Genomic DNA, 17,694 nt, shown 5'->3' with positions numbered 1-17,694 from the left:
GTGAAACTTATATACAACTTTATCAATATGATAACACAAAAACGATACTTTCACAAACTTTTGATAACACACGCAACTTAATGTTGCCTTATTCAAGCACTAGATACAACTTGAGGTTTTGTTTATTAACAGAAACAAGCATATGCTGGGTGACTTCTTTTTGATATGTATGAGGAGACATGATTTTGTGCCAAGTCTGATGTTATTTGAGCTGGGACAAGAATGTCTATCTTGCCGGTTGCTATTCTATTTCCAACAACGTTAGCATAAAAGAGACCAGATTTTGCAGGCATGAAAATGTCACTAATTGAACATAAATGGAAGTCGATGATATCTTGTTCCAGTTCCGAGTTGAGAAGCTTCCCCTTCTCGTCTTCATTCGTTATGTCTTCCTGTTTCAATTTTTTGGATATAAAACAAAAAATCATGATGATTACATAAATGAGTTTGTAGTAAAAAATGTGTGAGTAAATGCTGTCAAGTTTGGAAGTAGTAAAAATCATGTTGAGTGAACATTTACCAAATCTTTTTTTCCGCTGTGGTTATTTTGTTAAAAATGTGCTAATGGGAACCAAAAGTTCGTACCTTTGTGAGTGTGTTGTGGTATAAATCTTTCACTGCACCAATGCTACGGTCCGCTTTTGATTGAGTCATGTAAATTGTCGCATTTAGTGGGTAGCCAATTCTTTGAAGAAATTGTGCAATTTCGACAGGGTTATAGCAATTTTTTCTCTCTTTATTTGCATTACTTTGACAAATACCTTTTCCCAACAGCGCACCCTTATAGTCTATAGCAGCAAATTGCCCATTTTGTCCATGGTTTCTTAGCCTCTCAGCAAGTGAGTCGACCATTGCTTGCAGTTCAGGCTTTAAACGGAGTGCCTCGAAAGTTGCCCAACATGAATGAGGGTCCATATCCTTGTCGACTTTGCCTTGTCCCATGGTTGACGAAGGAAAATACGTTACGACCCGCACGTTTTGTGTTTTTTGAAATAGAGGTTTAATATTGGTCATAATGTAGTTCCGGTTAGCGTTGTAGGGAACTTTTACACTAACGAGCTTTTTCGTTGATGTTCCCGGAGTTTTATGCCTTTGTACTCGAATCACACCGTTCATGACCGTTAAGAATTTCTCCATATCATAAATTTCTTCGAAACCTCTGAAATATATCGAACTAGTGGTGTCAGTCCAACCAACCACCATACATCAGATCCAACTAAACTGATTAATCTAATGATTTCCATCCTCAAGTTGTTAAAATCAACCGGACAGAAAACCATGTCATAACGAGTCCTTTGTACCTAGTTGGTCGGGTGGACCCATTTCTATTTTATTTTGTTTTTATTTTAATAAATGGCGAGTTCATTAAAAATCACACAAGAATAATATGATGACACACCCGAACAAAATGGAGATGAAACATAACCCATATCAATCGGGATAGTAATAAATGGATCGAATGGGCTGCTAACCTTTTTTCACCTTTGCTGCCAACAATCTCTGGTAGCACCAGAGTTGCATCAAGATGTTTAGCAACTAGCACCGCATTGGCGATCTGAATGAATTATTCATCGAGTTACATTAAGTGACTAAAAAATATTACTGTACTCCGAATCAAATTTGTTGGGGGATCAAACCTGAGAAATGTGATATTCTGGGCCATCAGTTAATGAAAACGTAACAAAACCTTTTGAGTTCTCATTTCCTTTCGCTACAACAAAACCAAACGGTATGATCAGATAACCAATTACAACATAAGCGTATTCCATAGAGTCAAAGGACTTTTAGCAACTAGTAGGCATTCGTGACGTTACTTACGTAGTGATGTATTGTTCCAACAAAGCTTCAAGGGTTGAGCATCACTTTTCCGTAGTCCTTTAGAAAGTTCAAAAAGACTGTGCCTCATAGTCTTCATGTAGTCTTGATCAGCATTCGAAATCGGTTTTTTGAAGTCTTGTTCAGCCTTCGCAGTCGCTGGGATGTCAAGCTGCACCGAACGCAACAACTAATATATCATCAATATTTGAATAAACGAACTAATGTTACAATGGTTTATACTTTGACGGTTTTTATAAACTTCTTAGTAGTAGATTTTGGCAACTTACAAAGCTAAATTGGTCCATTTGCCTTATAGTAACAATATATACTGAGGTATGCCACAAAATTATAAACATAATTATTGCTTTGTAGTGAATTGCAGTTAACTTGATTAAATATAATATGATTGGATGATTACAAGAATGTTAACATGCCAGATTGTATAATTAGGAAAAACTTTTAAGCCTTTTGGATGTTAACAATAACTATATGAAATATTGAAAGACGTTTAAGCCTCTTGTAGATATGAAATGAAGCAAATATAGACAATAATCCTCCAAAACAAGAAGTTCAAGTAGATGGTATCTACACACTGTATATGATCAATAGAAGACATGATATTTGATGCACTTACCAAAACATCACCTTCAAAATGGTCTCTTTTGATCATATTACCAAGCATCATAAACATGGAAAATGTAAGAACCGCTCCCATAACCTGCCTCACATCCATTGCTACACCCTGCTTTCTAACTTTTGATTTGCGAAAGGAAACAAATTTAAAAGCCACGATCAGAAGATAGAATGAGATTAAGAAGTAAGGCTTATCCCTTATGTTTTTTTGGTATGTGTTTATATGCAATCTCTTACTTGCATATATAACATGTGAATTTACTTTTTGTTTCTTTCGGTTCCATATATAGTGCAAATCAGAAGAATGCTGATTGAGGAAGTAGTAGAGAAGAGAAGAAGGAAAGCTTAAATTTGGTAAACGGACAACGAATACAGCTTGCAAAACTCACTAGCTAGTTACGTATTCTCTAAAATAGCCAATTGATCATTAAACTTTGCCGCATAATACTGTTAGACCTTTATTTTTCAATCAGTGAGAGGAGACTGCATTTAGGAGGATCTTTGATTGGATACCGAGTGAGTGTGACACGGCTCTTCCAACTTGGCGACACATGTCAGTAGAAGAAGTTACGTTTACGGACTTACAAAGTATTGAAATCCGTGACGACACTTCTCAAAACACTCTTTTAACTCAAGGTTGGTTTTATGTTGTCCTTTTTAATATGAAGGTGTACATTGTCCCTTGTAGAATGGTATTTTTATTGGAGGATGTATAGACTAAATAAAATCAGGCTAGACAAATTCAGAAGAATAACATGAAAAGGATGAAGTTAACTCAAGGTGCATGAGTTAAAATTCAAAATAAAAAAATCTGATGTAACAAAATATGTTTAAAATGACATTTGGGATGCTTTTGTAGATAGTTCATGCTTTTATGCCCTTGAATCCTTGATCATATATAGTTTGAAGCCTTAAATTTATATGTATATATAATATATGATGATGGCGATGAAAGAAGGAACTTAAAATTTGTGATTTGTGATATGGTCTGAACTTCAAACTATATGGGCAAATGTCAAACATGTTTCAAGTGTATTTTCACCTTGGTTTGTGACTTAACATGATACCAGGAAGGTTAATTATGTCATAAAACTTGATATCTTCGTGAAAGTGTGAGTTTCTGCACAAAGAGACTGATTAAGCATAGTATTAATCATGATACCAGGAAGGATAATCATTACTTAAATATAACTAGTCTTTACTATCAACACCTTCTTATTGTTTGATATATCATTTGTTTGCCTTTTGCAAATATAGAAATTGATTATTAAATATTGAATTTAATATTTCGGTTGGGAGCCAAACTATTTAGTGTTATTTGACTCTTTAGTATGTATCGAACATATACAAATACAGTTGTCGATACTATATTTATACTCGTATATAGGGTTACAGTTGTCGCCCAGAATTCGACGAGCACACAAGAATGCTAACTAGTAGTTTTATATCAATTCACAATTTTCTTTTTAGTGATGTATACACATTATTTTATTTGGCAGAATAAAAACTTTAGCATCTGGTCTATGGGAATGGTCACGAATTTTTCTTGAAAAGGAGCGCATAATGAAGCTATATACCAAAATTGTGCCCCTTTCAACTCAAAGAACTGATCATATCCTCATATTTTTCCTGAATAATTTATGTTACAACAATGCTATAATGATGACCATTTTTCTACTTGTATTACTGTACACATCAAATCTTCAGAAGGGCCCGTTTTCATTCATCAATAGAGATCATGGATGATGACTAGTTATTCACTTGACCGCTTTCTTCTCTGTGGTTACTCCAACAACAACATTGCTTACCTGGATACTCACAAAAAAAAGAGACCAATTTCAAAAAAAGCACCATTGATAGATGCAACAATTTCAACCCAAGTACAATAAAACAAAAATAGCTAAAAGGTAAATGGGTCAAATGGGTTGAAAGTCGCCCAAAGTGTTTATATGGATTATTACATACACATATAACTAGAAAAAAAACTAGATTATGAACCTAATTTAATTTATACAAACGTGGAATTTGTATAGTTTATTCTAGAAATGGATTAAAATGACTATATGACCCAACCTGTATCGACCCATACTAAAAAACAAGTAAACAACCCATTTGGACCTGTTACCCAACCGCTCCACCAACAATTGGCAATAGTTAAAAAGACTACGAAAGAATTACATACCAATTTTCCACTCTCGTCAACAGACATGGGATTTTCAACAACCACAGTTTGGTCATGAGAATGCGGCACTGCCTGCAGAAGATATCAAGTATGGTAAAAGAATATATGAGTGCCATGTACAACCAACCCCATGTTGTACAATGTATGAACCCAGAATGAAAAGGTTTTCTATTTAGATAGGAAAAGTTGCCATATTTTCACTCAGCACTAAATGGTAGAAAGTTTAAACGGTGTTCCCTTTGTCACTGGAACTGTCCTAATAGAGGCTTTTGATCCATTCAACCTTAAAACATATTGTTCTATCAAACGGTCATTGTAGTTTTGCCCAAATACTATTAGAGAAGTATGTATTACATCTATTGTATGTACTTATTTAGACAGTAACTTCTTGTTCCCATTGACTTTGCTTTTGGTCTTGTTTACTGGTCAAAATCAAACATTTTCCAACATTGTTGTGCTTAATGAAAACCAAGGTTATGGGCCTTATGGCATTTTAACAAGGGTCTTTTTCACATACAAAGTAGGAACAAATGGCAAAAAAATTGTTGTAATATGAAGTCCATTGGCTAAAACTTGATCAAACAAGCCTATTTTTTTTGCAATCTTTTAGTCTACCAACAATTGGTTTCGGATTGAAGAAAAAAAGAGGAAGCAACCCACTATCGGGTCAGGGGGCATTGGTCCTGATGATGCAATTCCACTGGGCCGCATAGGAACAGGAGTGGGTATTCTTCCGTTGTTCATCTGTAGGGAAAAGAGATCGATGGTCAATGGCACGCTGAAGTCTGATACAACTCACCAGGCCATTTTTAAGAGTGAAATACACCACTAATCGAAAACCAAAAATGGGCAAGAAAAAAACATCTATTTATGCAACTGAAAACATCTATTTAGCATCCCAATTTGCCGTGTTATACTCCTCTGCGTGAGTGAGTTTGTGAATTTTTATTCGTAGCAAGAAGATAGGTGGTTGTACTCACATTGACATTTGTAATGTAGTGACAAACTGCACATCTAACTGACGGAGCACCATATGGATACATCAGCCTTATACGACAATTTCCACAGTTTACTTGAGCAACCTGGTTTGAACCTGTCGACCAAAGAACAGGACCATTTAAGAAAAAGATATTATGTACTTGTAGATAATGAATATGTAATGCCATGAATATGGGAGCAGCAAAATTGAGTTCCAAATTTGGGAAAACTCAAGAGATTTATCGACATTGGGAGAACGAGTAGCATCAATTCATGACATTACATCAACATAGATAGCATATAGAATTAGTCAATATGTGACCACATTAATTTTATAAATAATAAGTATCAATCTGATAGTCAGTTGCATTTGAGTAAACATAACATAAACAAGATAAACCAATAACATACGATTCACATCAACTAAAACTAACAACATATCGATCATTTTATAGCTAGCCTCAGACCGGTAAACAGAAATATTGAAGAGATTATCCAAAGTAACATACCACCGGGAACAAGATTGACCATATGACAACAGGAGCATCTGACATTAGTAGCACCACGCGGATACATCAGCAACGTTCTGCACCCTCCACATATCAGTTGATCCATTATTTACCATACCTGAAACATTTTTTACAATTAGTCGACCACTAACCAACACAGAGTTCTATAATATTAAAGGGCCGTAATTCATCACAAAAATGCATGCAGATTTCAACTACAAAAACATGGAAGGAAAAGGCCCATGAATTATGATTAAATAATACAAATATCGATATCTAGTAAACGACTAAACGAGATCAAAAGTTTAGATTTGACTGAAGCTAAACAAGAATAAGAAAACTTACAAAAGAGATAAAATGAAACGTACGTAAGATGCAACTTGAACTTGTCAAACGTGCCAGAAAATAAATTTGTTAGATTATATATCTCTTCTCCGTACAGGAATTATAATTGAAATCTAATTTAATACGTTATTGATGAAATTGTGTTCTTACAAGAAAATACACCTTAACAATGATGTATAGATCGATAGATATTATCAAATCAATATTAAGTTAGGATTACGATAATGATAAGATGGCCCAGGAGTCTAAAAATGTGTACGTGTTTATTACGTGTTTCTTGTTATGTATGTTCTTTCTCCCTTCTAGTTGTGTTTATTATTTGACTTATAATAATAATGATAATAATATAGCTGACTCTGACCTTGACTTTTTGCACATAAGTTATTTCCTGACAATTCCATTCCGGCCATTTGTTAATCAATTACTCGTATTTAGTACAGTAAATAAATAGGAAACTCGTATGTTTGTGGCTTTATTTAGATATTATTTTTTTTCTTATGACTAAATTCAAGATACTTAGAAATTACTTAAAGAAATCTTGATATGTAATTGGGTCGAACCGATTTGTTCTGTGTGAATATCTATCATATGTTGATATTTTAGCTAACGACTCCCTGGTATATATGTTTTGGGAATTGATAAAATTAATAGTTAATCCTTACAATAATCTATGTACATTACAAATTGACAAGCAATTTTATACCGTAATTAAGCTTGAGCTAAGCTTGTTAGAAACTTATTATATATAATCCGATATTTTAGCTAATGTCGAATCAATTCACACGAACTTATGCAACGTAATTTGACACTTAAAAATTCACCTTTTTTGTATGGTTTTCCTTTTCAACAAAAGGCTTTTGTTAAAAACTGCAAGGAAACCCAAAAAAAAAAAAAAAAAAAAACTTATAAAGAACATTAAGGACCAAATTCTATATTCATTGGGCCGGATAACATACACACTGATAAACCCACATATTCCACACCCAGTGACCCAACCCAACCAATCTACTATATTTCTTTTTTTCTACCAGCATATTATACCTATATACTAAAAACCAAGTACTTTTTCACAACTTCCTAAGCATAACATACAAGTATGCATACATGTAACTTTCAACTTTTTTAGCATTTAACCCCCTAATACATGCTTTCTAAACAATATTAGTCCCTGTCATTAAATATGTTGCGACAATAGTCCTTACTGTTAAAAAGTCATTAGGAAACTCCAACAAGAGCTGACGGCCATTACGTTTTATTTGGGTGTTTAACGGAAGTAACAATAACGACTGCAAATCAAGTCCTTTTTCTAACAGAGAATTAGGTGTTTTTCTCCAACGGGTGCTAATGGTCGTTAGACGCTATTTTAGTGTCTTACGAGAATTACAGAAGCTGCTGCAAATCAGATCCATTTTTTTAACAGGCGTTCGACTGTAGTTTTTGTGTGAAATTAGTATTGTTTATCGGTCTCTCAGTTTAACAAAAAAACATTTTTGCCTAATATTTTTACCTAAAGTTGTCGTAATTTAAGTTTTTTTGGTTTATATAATTTATTGTACAAAATTAATATGGTATCCGCATTCATTTGTTTTTACTATTTTCTACATTAATCTATATGATACTTTCCATTTATTTTTGTATTTTACATATAATAGTATAATTTTAATGTGTTTTCACTTTTTTTAGTTGCTACATAATTAACATTCGTATTTTTTTATTTCCATCAACTATTCATAAAATTAATCATGTAAATGATTACTGTATGTTACGTTGATACACCACAATACATTTTTTGGCAAACATTTAAATAAGCAATGTTATATCTTCAGGGCAAAATCCGGGTAAAAAAACTAGTTTATATTCTACTTTACTTTAATACTCGTATAAACTTTAAAAAGAGGGTCAGTATTAAAAGCAGTCAGTGCTTTTGCAAAGTCGGTTAAATAAAAGAAATTAAAAATAGAAAGGTAATGAAAACAACAAAGGAAAAAATCCATATTATCCATTCAAAGAACCGACCGACCAATTCATAACATCAACACGTGTAAAGAAATGGTTGGGTGAAACATCTTAACAAGGACAACATCAGCAGAGCACGTGTAGTCACCATGCACAGATCTTCATGATGCCTCCTTCATACAAGGACATATGTCCCCCGGCCTCACACACAAACATACTACAGTATATGATATCTAGCTATACATATACACAGCTTAATTTGTATGTCAAACCAATTAATAACACACACAAATTCATAAATATCATAACTTTGAAATAATAACATCTTAATTTCCTAAATATCTCAAGTACTAAGTTTTGATATATTTACAAAAATCTTTTGCAAGTATATATAATACTAGGGGGTAATAATTAATTATTAGTAAAAAATGGAAGGGGGTGTGTTTGAAGATGAGAGGATAATTGGTATTGGCAACAAAAGGGGTAGAGATCAAAATGATGAGAAAGAAGGTGAGAAAATTGTAGGAAGGCTGGGAAAGAGGCCAAGTGGGATAGTTGTGATGGATGAAGAAGATCAAGATCAATACAGCTATAGTGGTGATGAAATGATCAATGGAGTTAAATATGAAGAAGAAAAATCATCCACACCTACTTCAGCTACTGCTGGTGGTGGCTTTTTTAATCAGCTAATTACCAATTTGGTTAATAGCCCAAAATCATCAGCTGATCGTCATGGTTGTTCTGCTAATAAGTTTGGTCATGGATCAGGTGAAATAGTGGCCGGAGGAGGGGATGATGATGATGATGGTCATGTTGTGGTGGAAAATGGTGGTGGTGCTGGTGCTGATCATGAAAATAATAATGATAAAGAGAATGGTGGTGGTGAGAGCATTATTGATGACATAGTAGCAAAACTGCCTAGAACTCTTTCTGGTAAGTAATCAAGTATTTTTTTTTCATTCTATTAATGGTTTTGAATTTATTATTATGTACATTTATACTACTCTATTAGATATTGATATATAGAAGTGATATTAGTACCACGAATATTGATTTATCTACTATATTGTATAACTTTAATAATATACTTTACTAGCTAGTAATACATATATGTATGGTAGATACATCAATTGTTGTTTTACGAATATTTCGTATATGATATATTGTTGACGCGATAAGTTAATGATATAGTATTTGGAGTTCACATAAGAAAATGTTCCAAGTTATGGACATTATGGACTTTGAAACCAATTACTTTGGTGTAAACTTGTACTCTATAGATTTGTTTAACTTTAGGCAACTTTCGGCTGAGGTAGGTTAACTTTAGATAACTTCAGGTAAATATTGTAATTGTATTTGCAAATTAATTTGTTTACTCTCATATGGGCCTTGGGGCCCGAGTTTTTAAAAGGTAATTTTCCGTTTAGCCCACACGTATAAATTGGCGGTCAAGCTGGACCGGTTTAATTATCAATTATCGTTTTTTTTATACATGTAATAATTTGATTATTAGGATTGTCATTATTAGAATCTTTTAAATTAAATTTTTAATGTATTTGTTTGTTTGCATGAAACACAGAGGATACAGTTACAGCTCCGGAGCCGGACGAGGCTTCAATATTGTTACACTCTATCATCCATGACTAGTAGCGTTGGGACTTACTATAGAGAGTTTGACTTTTGGTTGTACTATGTTGTTTTATTTTGACTTTGTGTTATTATGAATTCCTCATGTTATCTATTCGTAATGCTACTTGGTACCATGTGTATTCCGGAAAATGTTTCTTAATTGGTTCCATGAGGAGAAAAATTGGAAAACCGAAAAAGGATCATCTGAAGAGCATATTATCTATTATTTTGTAAAGACGAAAACTGGGTAGAAGACTAGAGGTTGCCAAAACCCAAATAATATAAACCCAACAACCCTGCCAATCTACTCTTTTGCTGGTGAAGATTACACAAATAATAATGAAGAAATAATGTTCACAATTGTAGCTATTTTTCTCAATTAGGCTAAAAACAAACATGATTTGCTTGATAAAACACTCAATACGCGACATGCCAAATAAAATGCCCTGCACACCAAAATCTAAGATGACTTCTGTACGTTGAAGGCTTTTACGTACACTCGTAATATTCAAGTTGATAATTACTTTTTTAATTACTCGTAATTAATTAGTTCAGCATCCATCAGTGAGTCACTTCCTTTAAACCTCATCAATTGCTCCTGATAACAATTAAACCCACTTGACTGACTTCTAGAACTTGTAAAGATATTGTTTTTAAAAAAATTGGCTAAAGCAGGAGTCTATATATGCATTATGCAGTTTTGCATCTGTCTTTTTGTAGCGCGGATATTGGTTTACGGGTGCGGTTTTCCTTCTAGAAAACCACTCTGTTATCTAACTTTGGGCTTTCTCATTTTGTAGCTAGGGGCCTAATTCTAATTGACTAGCATGGCTTTGCAAAAAACAAAAAACCTTGTACGAATTTTTGAAATGTTAGTATAAGTTTTTGGTTCAATGCAATCTTAATTACCATACGGTGTCATCTGATTTTTACTACTTTATTCCTTCCGTAAAGTTTCGGCATCCATTCAAATTGTATAATGAGTCAACCACCACAACCGAGATGACTTAATGGTCAAATATTTTGATGTTCTCATAAGTGGTCTCAAATTAGAACTTATTGAGCTGTAAAATATCTTTGGGTAGCAAGCAAGAAAAAAGGTTCGTCATCTTTGTTTTCTAGTTTCTACGGAACCTAATCTATTTACCCGTTGTAAATGAGAGTCAACACTCAACCCAACTTAGGAAAACGGGGTGGGCAGGATGGCTCGTAATCAATTTGAATTCGGTATTGTTGTATAAAATGTGTAGGTGAAATGTCAATAAAAGTATGTATAGGCTCTCAATCAGGTGTTATCTGATTTTTTTTTTTGTTCGCCATATATCATGGTCTTCTTTACTAGGTCTTTAGATTGATCCCAAGTGCTTATAATCACAGTTACAGTTAAGTTAGAGATTTAGAAAAGCAAACTTCATATTATTAAAATTTACCATTATATATAAAACTAAACTTTGTTGTTTCAGATCTTTTTATTACGGAGTATTTTATTTTTTAAGGAGGTCGATATCGATAATATTGTTATCAATAAATCAAAGCCGAGAATTTATGTACAACTTTGTGGGGCTACTCTGGCTACATGCTTTGTTTTTTTGCGTTCCTATAACCTTGAAAAAATTCGCATTTTTAATTTCTAAAATTATATTTCGTTGCAAAGATAGTCCGTCCTGATACAAAGTGTTATCCTTGCTATAGAAGCCGGTCTCGGTCAAATCTTCCGTGTTCTCACGTCTTTATTTATAGCGCGAAATTGTGGCCGTTCTCGAGAAACTATTACTTTCACCACGGCATTGTGGGCCAAATCGTGGCTTCATGTCTTGAAGGAGACGACGAGGATGGCTGAAAAACGGGGTCCACTTTCTTCATGATCATTACGTTGTTACTTTTACCTTCCATTTTTCACGTTTTGGATTTTATTTTATTTTATTTTATTTATGTTTGTGTTAATTTAATGAAAATGATGTTGCGATAATATGAGAAGTTGAGAATTTGATGAGAATTGTAGTATCGATGGTAGGATAAAATTCAAAGTAAATTCTTAAAGTAAAAAATTATGTAACATTAATGTGGCATGTGAGAATTTCTTTCCCTTATAAGCTTAGGCCTTAGTAACAATATAAGTACTCATAAGAAATCAAAATCAACAAGCAAATGACGTTATTTACATACACCGTAGTTGTCTTCTGATTTGGTAAATGCAATATTGTAAGGCTTTCTCTTATATTATAGACGTCCTTAAGCCGTCACATTATAGCTTTATGAGTAAGTTTTTAAAGATTTTAGATTTTTAAAAAGTCTTTTTTTATTTCCAACCATACAAATATCCTTATATATTCTCTATAATTTTTTTTACATCATCACACATCCTTACATGTTTCATATACAAACAAACAAAAAATACTATGAATAAGGTTATTTCCAATGCTAAGTACGTTTTAATGTGTCTTTTAGTTGTCACGTCATCTCTTTAAAAATCTTTAAAATCCTTAATAATCCTTAAAATCCTTCAATTTTACATATCATTATTTCATATACAAACAAAATAATTAATATTATACAATAGATATCTTAAGGATATCTAAAAACATATCCTTAACTATAGACAAATATACCTTATGGACAAGCAAAGACGGACATAAAGGTTATGAATAAGAAAGGAAAGCAAGGATATAAAATGATGTGTATAACTAAAATCGTGTCCTTAACTATGCACGAATAATTTATTAACAAAAGGAAGAACGGACATATATACTTTAATGTTATAGATAAGAAAAGACAAATAAGAATATGAAAGATTGAAAGAATATGTGAAAACATCCACATTGAAGATAATTTTAGAGTATGACTTTTGACTTGTAATTATCTCATCAAATGGGATTTCTTGAAGGCAAATTAGTCTTTTGTAAAGTAGTTCGATTCTTTAAGACAAACACCATGATAGAAAGAATAACTTTTTGAAAGTTTTTCAATATTTGATGAAACTGAACGAATAAAACTAATGTAATTGGTATATAGTTGAGAATATCTCATTTGTAAATCAAACCACCATATAATCAACCAATTAGGTCAAAATGAGAAAAATAATATAAAGTCAAACATTGATAGTGGACTTTATATTTAAAGTCAAAACTATAAATGGTGTGGTGGGTCGTCAATCATATTTAAAATCAAGTGTATAGTATCATGCAATGCAATGGCAAACACCTAATTCGTATTGTATTATTTGGTCATCCACTTCCTCATGTTGGTATTACAATAAGGCCCACTTGCTTTCCACATTATGGAAATTTGGTCATTATCTTTTGACTTTTGATTTTCTATGCATATTTTTAAATTTTCGGAAGTAACATATGAAGAAAATAAAAATAAAATTATGCCAATTTTTTCATTAACTATAAAACAATGTACGAATCCTTATCTAACATTAAGAAGTTTCTTTCAAGTTTTATCTATCGATAAAATTAAGTATGACAAATCACCGCATTTCATTTTGTTTTTGTTACACGCCATCTTCACTTACTTAAATCACCAGCCAAGCCACCACCAATAATCTATACTGCCATATAACATTGTAAACCTTTAGGGGTGTTTGGTAGGAGGGAATCATAGAGAATGGAAATGTAATAGAGAATGAAAATAGTGAGAAAGAAAATGAGTATTTGGAAAGAGAATGAATTCCATTGTTTGATACCCATAGAGAATGAATATATATATATAAAAAATTTAAATAACAATACATTTATTACATATAACATCTTCAAAAAAAAAAAAAAATTTTTTTTCCATTCTTACCCATTCTCTACAATTTATAGAGAATGGAGATAATGGAATTGGAGAATATAGAATTGATTCCTCTTTCTTCTTTCTCATTCCCTTTCTTCGTCGCAAACAAACAAGATAAATCTTTCTCATTCTCTTTCTACCATTTTCATTCCATCATACCAAACACCCCTTAGAACCCGTGAGTAAATCACAAAACACTGATATCATACTACTATATTGTTGAAAGTCTAATGAAAAAGGTACTAAGTAAAGTTAAAGTTAGTTTCCTTGTCATTACTTGTTATCATTAATTCCACTAAATTCTATTGCCCACTCAAACGTGTTTTCTGTAAAGGCAATGACATTAATACCATAACTTTTTATTCATGTATTACTATCATGTATTATCAACTTGTACAGTATGTTGTAATGTTAATACTGTGTGATAGAATAATAAAAAACAATGGTACTAATATCATTTCTCTTTCTGTAAACGTAGTAAAAGGCCCCATTTAAATATGGTAGCATTTTTTCTATTCTTTGTTTAAAGGAAGAAGAAAATATAGTATAAGTTGGGCACGTGAATCAAAATATTTAACTGGTACGTTATGAGTTGAAGTCCCATTATTAGAAGTTTCTGCTTGACCTTGCTATTCCAATTATGGATTTAATTTAATCATGACTAACGGCAATATATAATTTCACCTTAATTATATCTTAATTATTTACGAGTAAATAATAGATTAGTTGGTTGGGTAATGACCTCATGTCTTTGGTTTTTGGTTTTTTGTTATTAAAAATTACTAGTGCTTAACTAACATTAAACAACACATGTTGATTATGATTTTATGACAGGTTTTTCAAAAAAGCATTCACTATCATATATACTATCATCGTGTGAATACGAATTTTTTATTTTATACCTATATTTTTCCTTAGCCCTTATATATACATTCTAATAAGCTACAAGTTCTGTTTAATGGAAATGGTATTTTATATAGTTTTCCTTGACTGATATTTGGATTTGAGTGAGAATCAACGAAGTGATAGTAATGCTATGTGTTGGATAGAAAAGTAAACTAGTCGAACCAAGTTGATCAAACTCCTCTAAACTCCATTCGAGCTTGTTTTTTTTAGGAGCTTGAATTTGAGCTCGGTTGGAGTTGTATGAGTAAAGCTGAAACGCGGCTTGTTGATAAATTTAGAGGCACAAGCTCGTTTTAAGCTTGACTTGTTTATAAGATAATTAGATTATTTTTCTCATAATACATGGATTAAACATATTAAGTTCTTGATAACTCATAAGGTAATTATCTAAGTTTTCATAATAAATTTTAGACTGTTTCAATTATTATTATTATAATAATATAAAGAAATAGATATATTCATTAATAGTAGTTATAAGTACAAAAGTTTTATACTAAATAACTTATACGGAGTATTAGATTATTTTACATGTGTCAAATAAGATGATCATTTAACATCGTTTATATTTACGAGCTTAAACAAGTACAGTCTCCACTCTTCAAAGCTCGAACTTTAATATCAAACTATCTCCAAGTTATGCTCGTTCGTTTAGGCTTTTAACAAATTGAACTCGAGCATACACTCTAATACTCCTAGATAGAAATATATGTCCGTGGTTGTTTTAGTAACTATGTTACACCATGAATTGATTCATATGTTTGAAAAGGTTAATGGTTACCTTAATGACAATCTTAAATTATATATATCCGATAGAAACTATCGAAGTTCATTTGGATCGATCAACAATCCACTTTTAATACTATTTGGCTTCTATTTTTAATGTAGTCATGTGATATTCGAATGTAAGTTATAGTTAATTACTTAACGGAAAAAAAACAGAGCAGATTTGACTCGGCCAAATTTCAATTTGTGGAAAGCCTTCACTTTTTACACTATTCTTTTTTTCCTAATTTGACCAGATATCTTTATAAAAACAATCTATCCACTTTTGAGTTTTGACGAGAATGTTTACATTTTAACTCTCTAATATCCGAGAATGGGATACTTTTGTTGTTGGAAGTTTAGGAGATCTACCCCTACAATCTACATGCGGAGTTTAGCTTGTAAGCAAAAGTAACAATCATGGAAAATGGGCATTGAAATTTGAATAAATTGACCAAACATGGGAATCATCTTTTTCTTTACATATGTGTCCAAAAATGATCTTACATCCCCAAATGGAAAAACCAGTCCATCATGTGTCCCACCAAATAGTGGTACTCTAAAATAGTATAACCTAATCCTATAACCAATAATCATACTCTTTCTCCCTTGCGTATTGAAGACAAGTGTTTTTCTTTTAAATCAAATGAATTACTTAAAAGGTTATTCTACTTTAGATCGACAGGTCGATACTCAAAAAGTTGAAATATCCAATTTATTGTTCTATTGGTGTTGCATTGCTATAGTATTAGTATTTTTGGTATGATGTATGTAGTAAGTTACGAAATGGCAAGCATAATTTGTTACATGCGAAGGGAGGCCAAGGACTAAAGAAGGGAGAAACTCGAATTGTCAAAAGAGGCATGAAACTTGAGTGTGTATATACATATATATATATATATATATATATAGGGGAAAGGGAATATGAGGCAGTTAGGTATCCAAGTTGGGTGAAAAACCCCTCACATACCTTTTTTTAAAAGGTAAAAATCATAGGGGGTCATGTATTTATTTAAAATATTAAAATATTAATATGTGAGGGGTTTTTCACCCAAGTTGGGTGCATAACAGCCTCATACTCACTTTTCCCATATATATATGGGGGAAAGATAATTTGAGACCAACTAAAAAAAGTCCAAAAAAGGACCATTGATTTTCGTAAGTTACACACCACCATCATGATCTACTACGATATACAAGAATTTTTTGTAAAAACACTAAGACTTTTCAGCGACGGGTCCACAGAAAAATCATGTGTAAGTTAACTTACACATGTGTAACTTAACTTACACATGATTTTCTGGTGGGCCCGTCACCATAAAGTCTTAGTGTTTTTACAAAAAAGTCTTGTATATCGTAGTAGATGATGTTAGTGTACAAAAATCAATGATCCTGGTTGGTCATAAAATAAGAGGTGGTCTCAAAATATCTCACCCCTATATGTATATATATATGGAAAAGGGAATATAAAGTTGTCTGACACCTAAGCTTAGGTGTGGAACCCCTCACATACTAATATTTTATTATTTCTTGTTTAATGAATAAATGCATGGGTCCCCATGATTTTTATAGATTAAAAAAACAATATGTGAGTGTTCCACACCTAAGCTTAGATACCCGACAGCCTTATATTCTCATCCCCATATATATATATATATATATATATAGGTTTTAGGTAAGATAAAGTAAGTATTAAAGTAAAACAAGTAAAATAATAGGGTTTTTTTCACCGAAGATCACCGTCATCAATTGCTTCGTGAATATTCGTGCATCAATTAACCATGATCTAAGGGTCAAGATTTTGTCTTATTTGTTTTACTTTAATACTTGTTTTACAATACCCAACCCCTATATATATACAAATAAATATGTATTTTATTTCATTTAACTAAAAAAATGCTATAATTTTGTTATGTATATAATATTGTTATGAAGTTAGTTATCATTTGTAAAAAGAGTTTCTTTATATTTGAATTCATTGGAGTTGGAGCATTTTTACGACTCGCTCTGGATACTTCAATTTTCAAGGCAGCCACTACACTGACGTTATCCTTTTAATTTGTATTTATGTTAGAAAGGGGGAGTACCTCCCTATCCATCCCCACCTATTCTACTCCTCCCCACATTTTTCTCACTTGCACGGAATACTTTAACACCTTTTCTCAGCTCATCGCACTCAAATAAGGAGAAAAAAAA

At 32.3% G+C, this 17,694-nt stretch overlaps 3 protein-coding genes across 5 annotated transcripts; 1 reads left to right on the top strand and 2 right to left on the bottom strand.

Moving 5' to 3' along the window:
• Window positions 1-94: 94 nt before the first annotated feature.
• LOC122597622 (protein MANNAN SYNTHESIS-RELATED 1-like) lies at window positions 95-2,551 on the bottom strand. Its single transcript, XM_043770198.1, has 6 exons — window positions 2,453-2,551; window positions 1,819-1,987; window positions 1,638-1,711; window positions 1,473-1,555; window positions 586-1,159; window positions 95-392 (listed from the first exon to the last, which is right to left on the bottom strand). The coding sequence occupies exons 1-6, from the start codon at window positions 2,549-2,551 to the stop codon at window positions 126-128; spliced, it is 1,266 nt and encodes a 421-aa protein (XP_043626133.1). The 3' UTR covers window positions 95-125.
• Window positions 2,552-4,046: 1,495 nt separating this feature from the next.
• LOC122596784 (protein LSD1-like) lies at window positions 4,047-6,648 on the bottom strand. Of its 3 annotated transcripts, none has more exons than XM_043769416.1 (6): window positions 6,466-6,648; window positions 6,121-6,238; window positions 5,614-5,726; window positions 5,294-5,377; window positions 4,634-4,705; window positions 4,047-4,259 (listed from the first exon to the last, which is right to left on the bottom strand). In XM_043769416.1, exons 2-6 carry the CDS (start codon window positions 6,224-6,226, stop codon window positions 4,209-4,211), a joined length of 426 nt encoding a protein of 141 aa, XP_043625351.1. In that variant the 5' UTR covers window positions 6,227-6,238; window positions 6,466-6,648; the 3' UTR covers window positions 4,047-4,208. The 3 variants fall into 3 exon arrangements, with proteins under 3 accessions (XP_043625351.1, XP_043625353.1, XP_043625354.1); XM_043769418.1 differs by having other exon boundaries at window positions 6,489-6,648; XM_043769419.1 differs by lacking the exon at window positions 5,294-5,377.
• A 2,004-nt stretch (window positions 6,649-8,652) lies between these two features.
• On the top strand, window positions 8,653-10,198 carry LOC122598231. The gene is made up of 2 exons (XM_043770834.1): window positions 8,653-9,354; window positions 10,001-10,198. The coding sequence occupies exons 1-2, from the start codon at window positions 8,850-8,852 to the stop codon at window positions 10,066-10,068; spliced, it is 573 nt and encodes a 190-aa protein (XP_043626769.1). The 5' UTR covers window positions 8,653-8,849; the 3' UTR covers window positions 10,069-10,198.
• Window positions 10,199-17,694: the final 7,496 nt, after the last annotated feature.

This window comes from Erigeron canadensis, chromosome 4 (genome assembly GCF_010389155.1).
Source record: "Erigeron canadensis isolate Cc75 chromosome 4, C_canadensis_v1, whole genome shotgun sequence".
In the NCBI taxonomy this organism is placed as follows: domain Eukaryota; kingdom Viridiplantae; phylum Streptophyta; class Magnoliopsida; order Asterales; family Asteraceae; genus Erigeron; species Erigeron canadensis.
The sequence above is the reverse complement of the archived record's forward strand: the minus strand, read 5'-3'. Positions and strand labels throughout refer to the sequence as shown.

Bases quoted from the DNA above. Each gene is read 5' to 3' on its own strand.
- LOC122597622 (XM_043770198.1), bottom strand. From the start codon at position 2,551: ATGGATGTGAGGCAGGTTATGGGAGCGGTTCTTACATTTTCCATGTTT. The intron at 1,712-1,818 runs GTAAGTAACGTC...GTTTTGTTGTAG, and splicing joins TTGGAACAATACATCACTAC to CGAAAGGAAATGAGAACTCA. The intron at 1,160-1,472 runs GTTAGCAGCCCA...GATATATTTCAG, and splicing joins GGCAGCAAAGGTGAAAAAAG to AGGTTTCGAAGAAATTTATG.
- LOC122598231 (XM_043770834.1), top strand. From the start codon at position 8,850: ATGGAAGGGGGTGTGTTTGAAGATGAGAGGATAATTGGTATTGGCAAC. The intron at 9,355-10,000 runs GTAAGTAATCAA...CATGAAACACAG, and splicing joins ACTGCCTAGAACTCTTTCTG to AGGATACAGTTACAGCTCCG.
- LOC122596784 (XM_043769416.1), bottom strand. From the start codon at position 6,226: ATGGATCAACTGATATGTGGAGGGTGCAGAACGTTGCTGATGTATCCG. The intron at 5,378-5,613 runs GTGAGTACAACC...TTTTCCCTACAG, and splicing joins ACTACATTACAAATGTCAAT to ATGAACAACGGAAGAATACC. The intron at 4,706-5,293 runs GTGGGTTGCTTC...TATCTTCTGCAG, and splicing joins CAATGCCCCCTGACCCGATA to GCAGTGCCGCATTCTCATGA.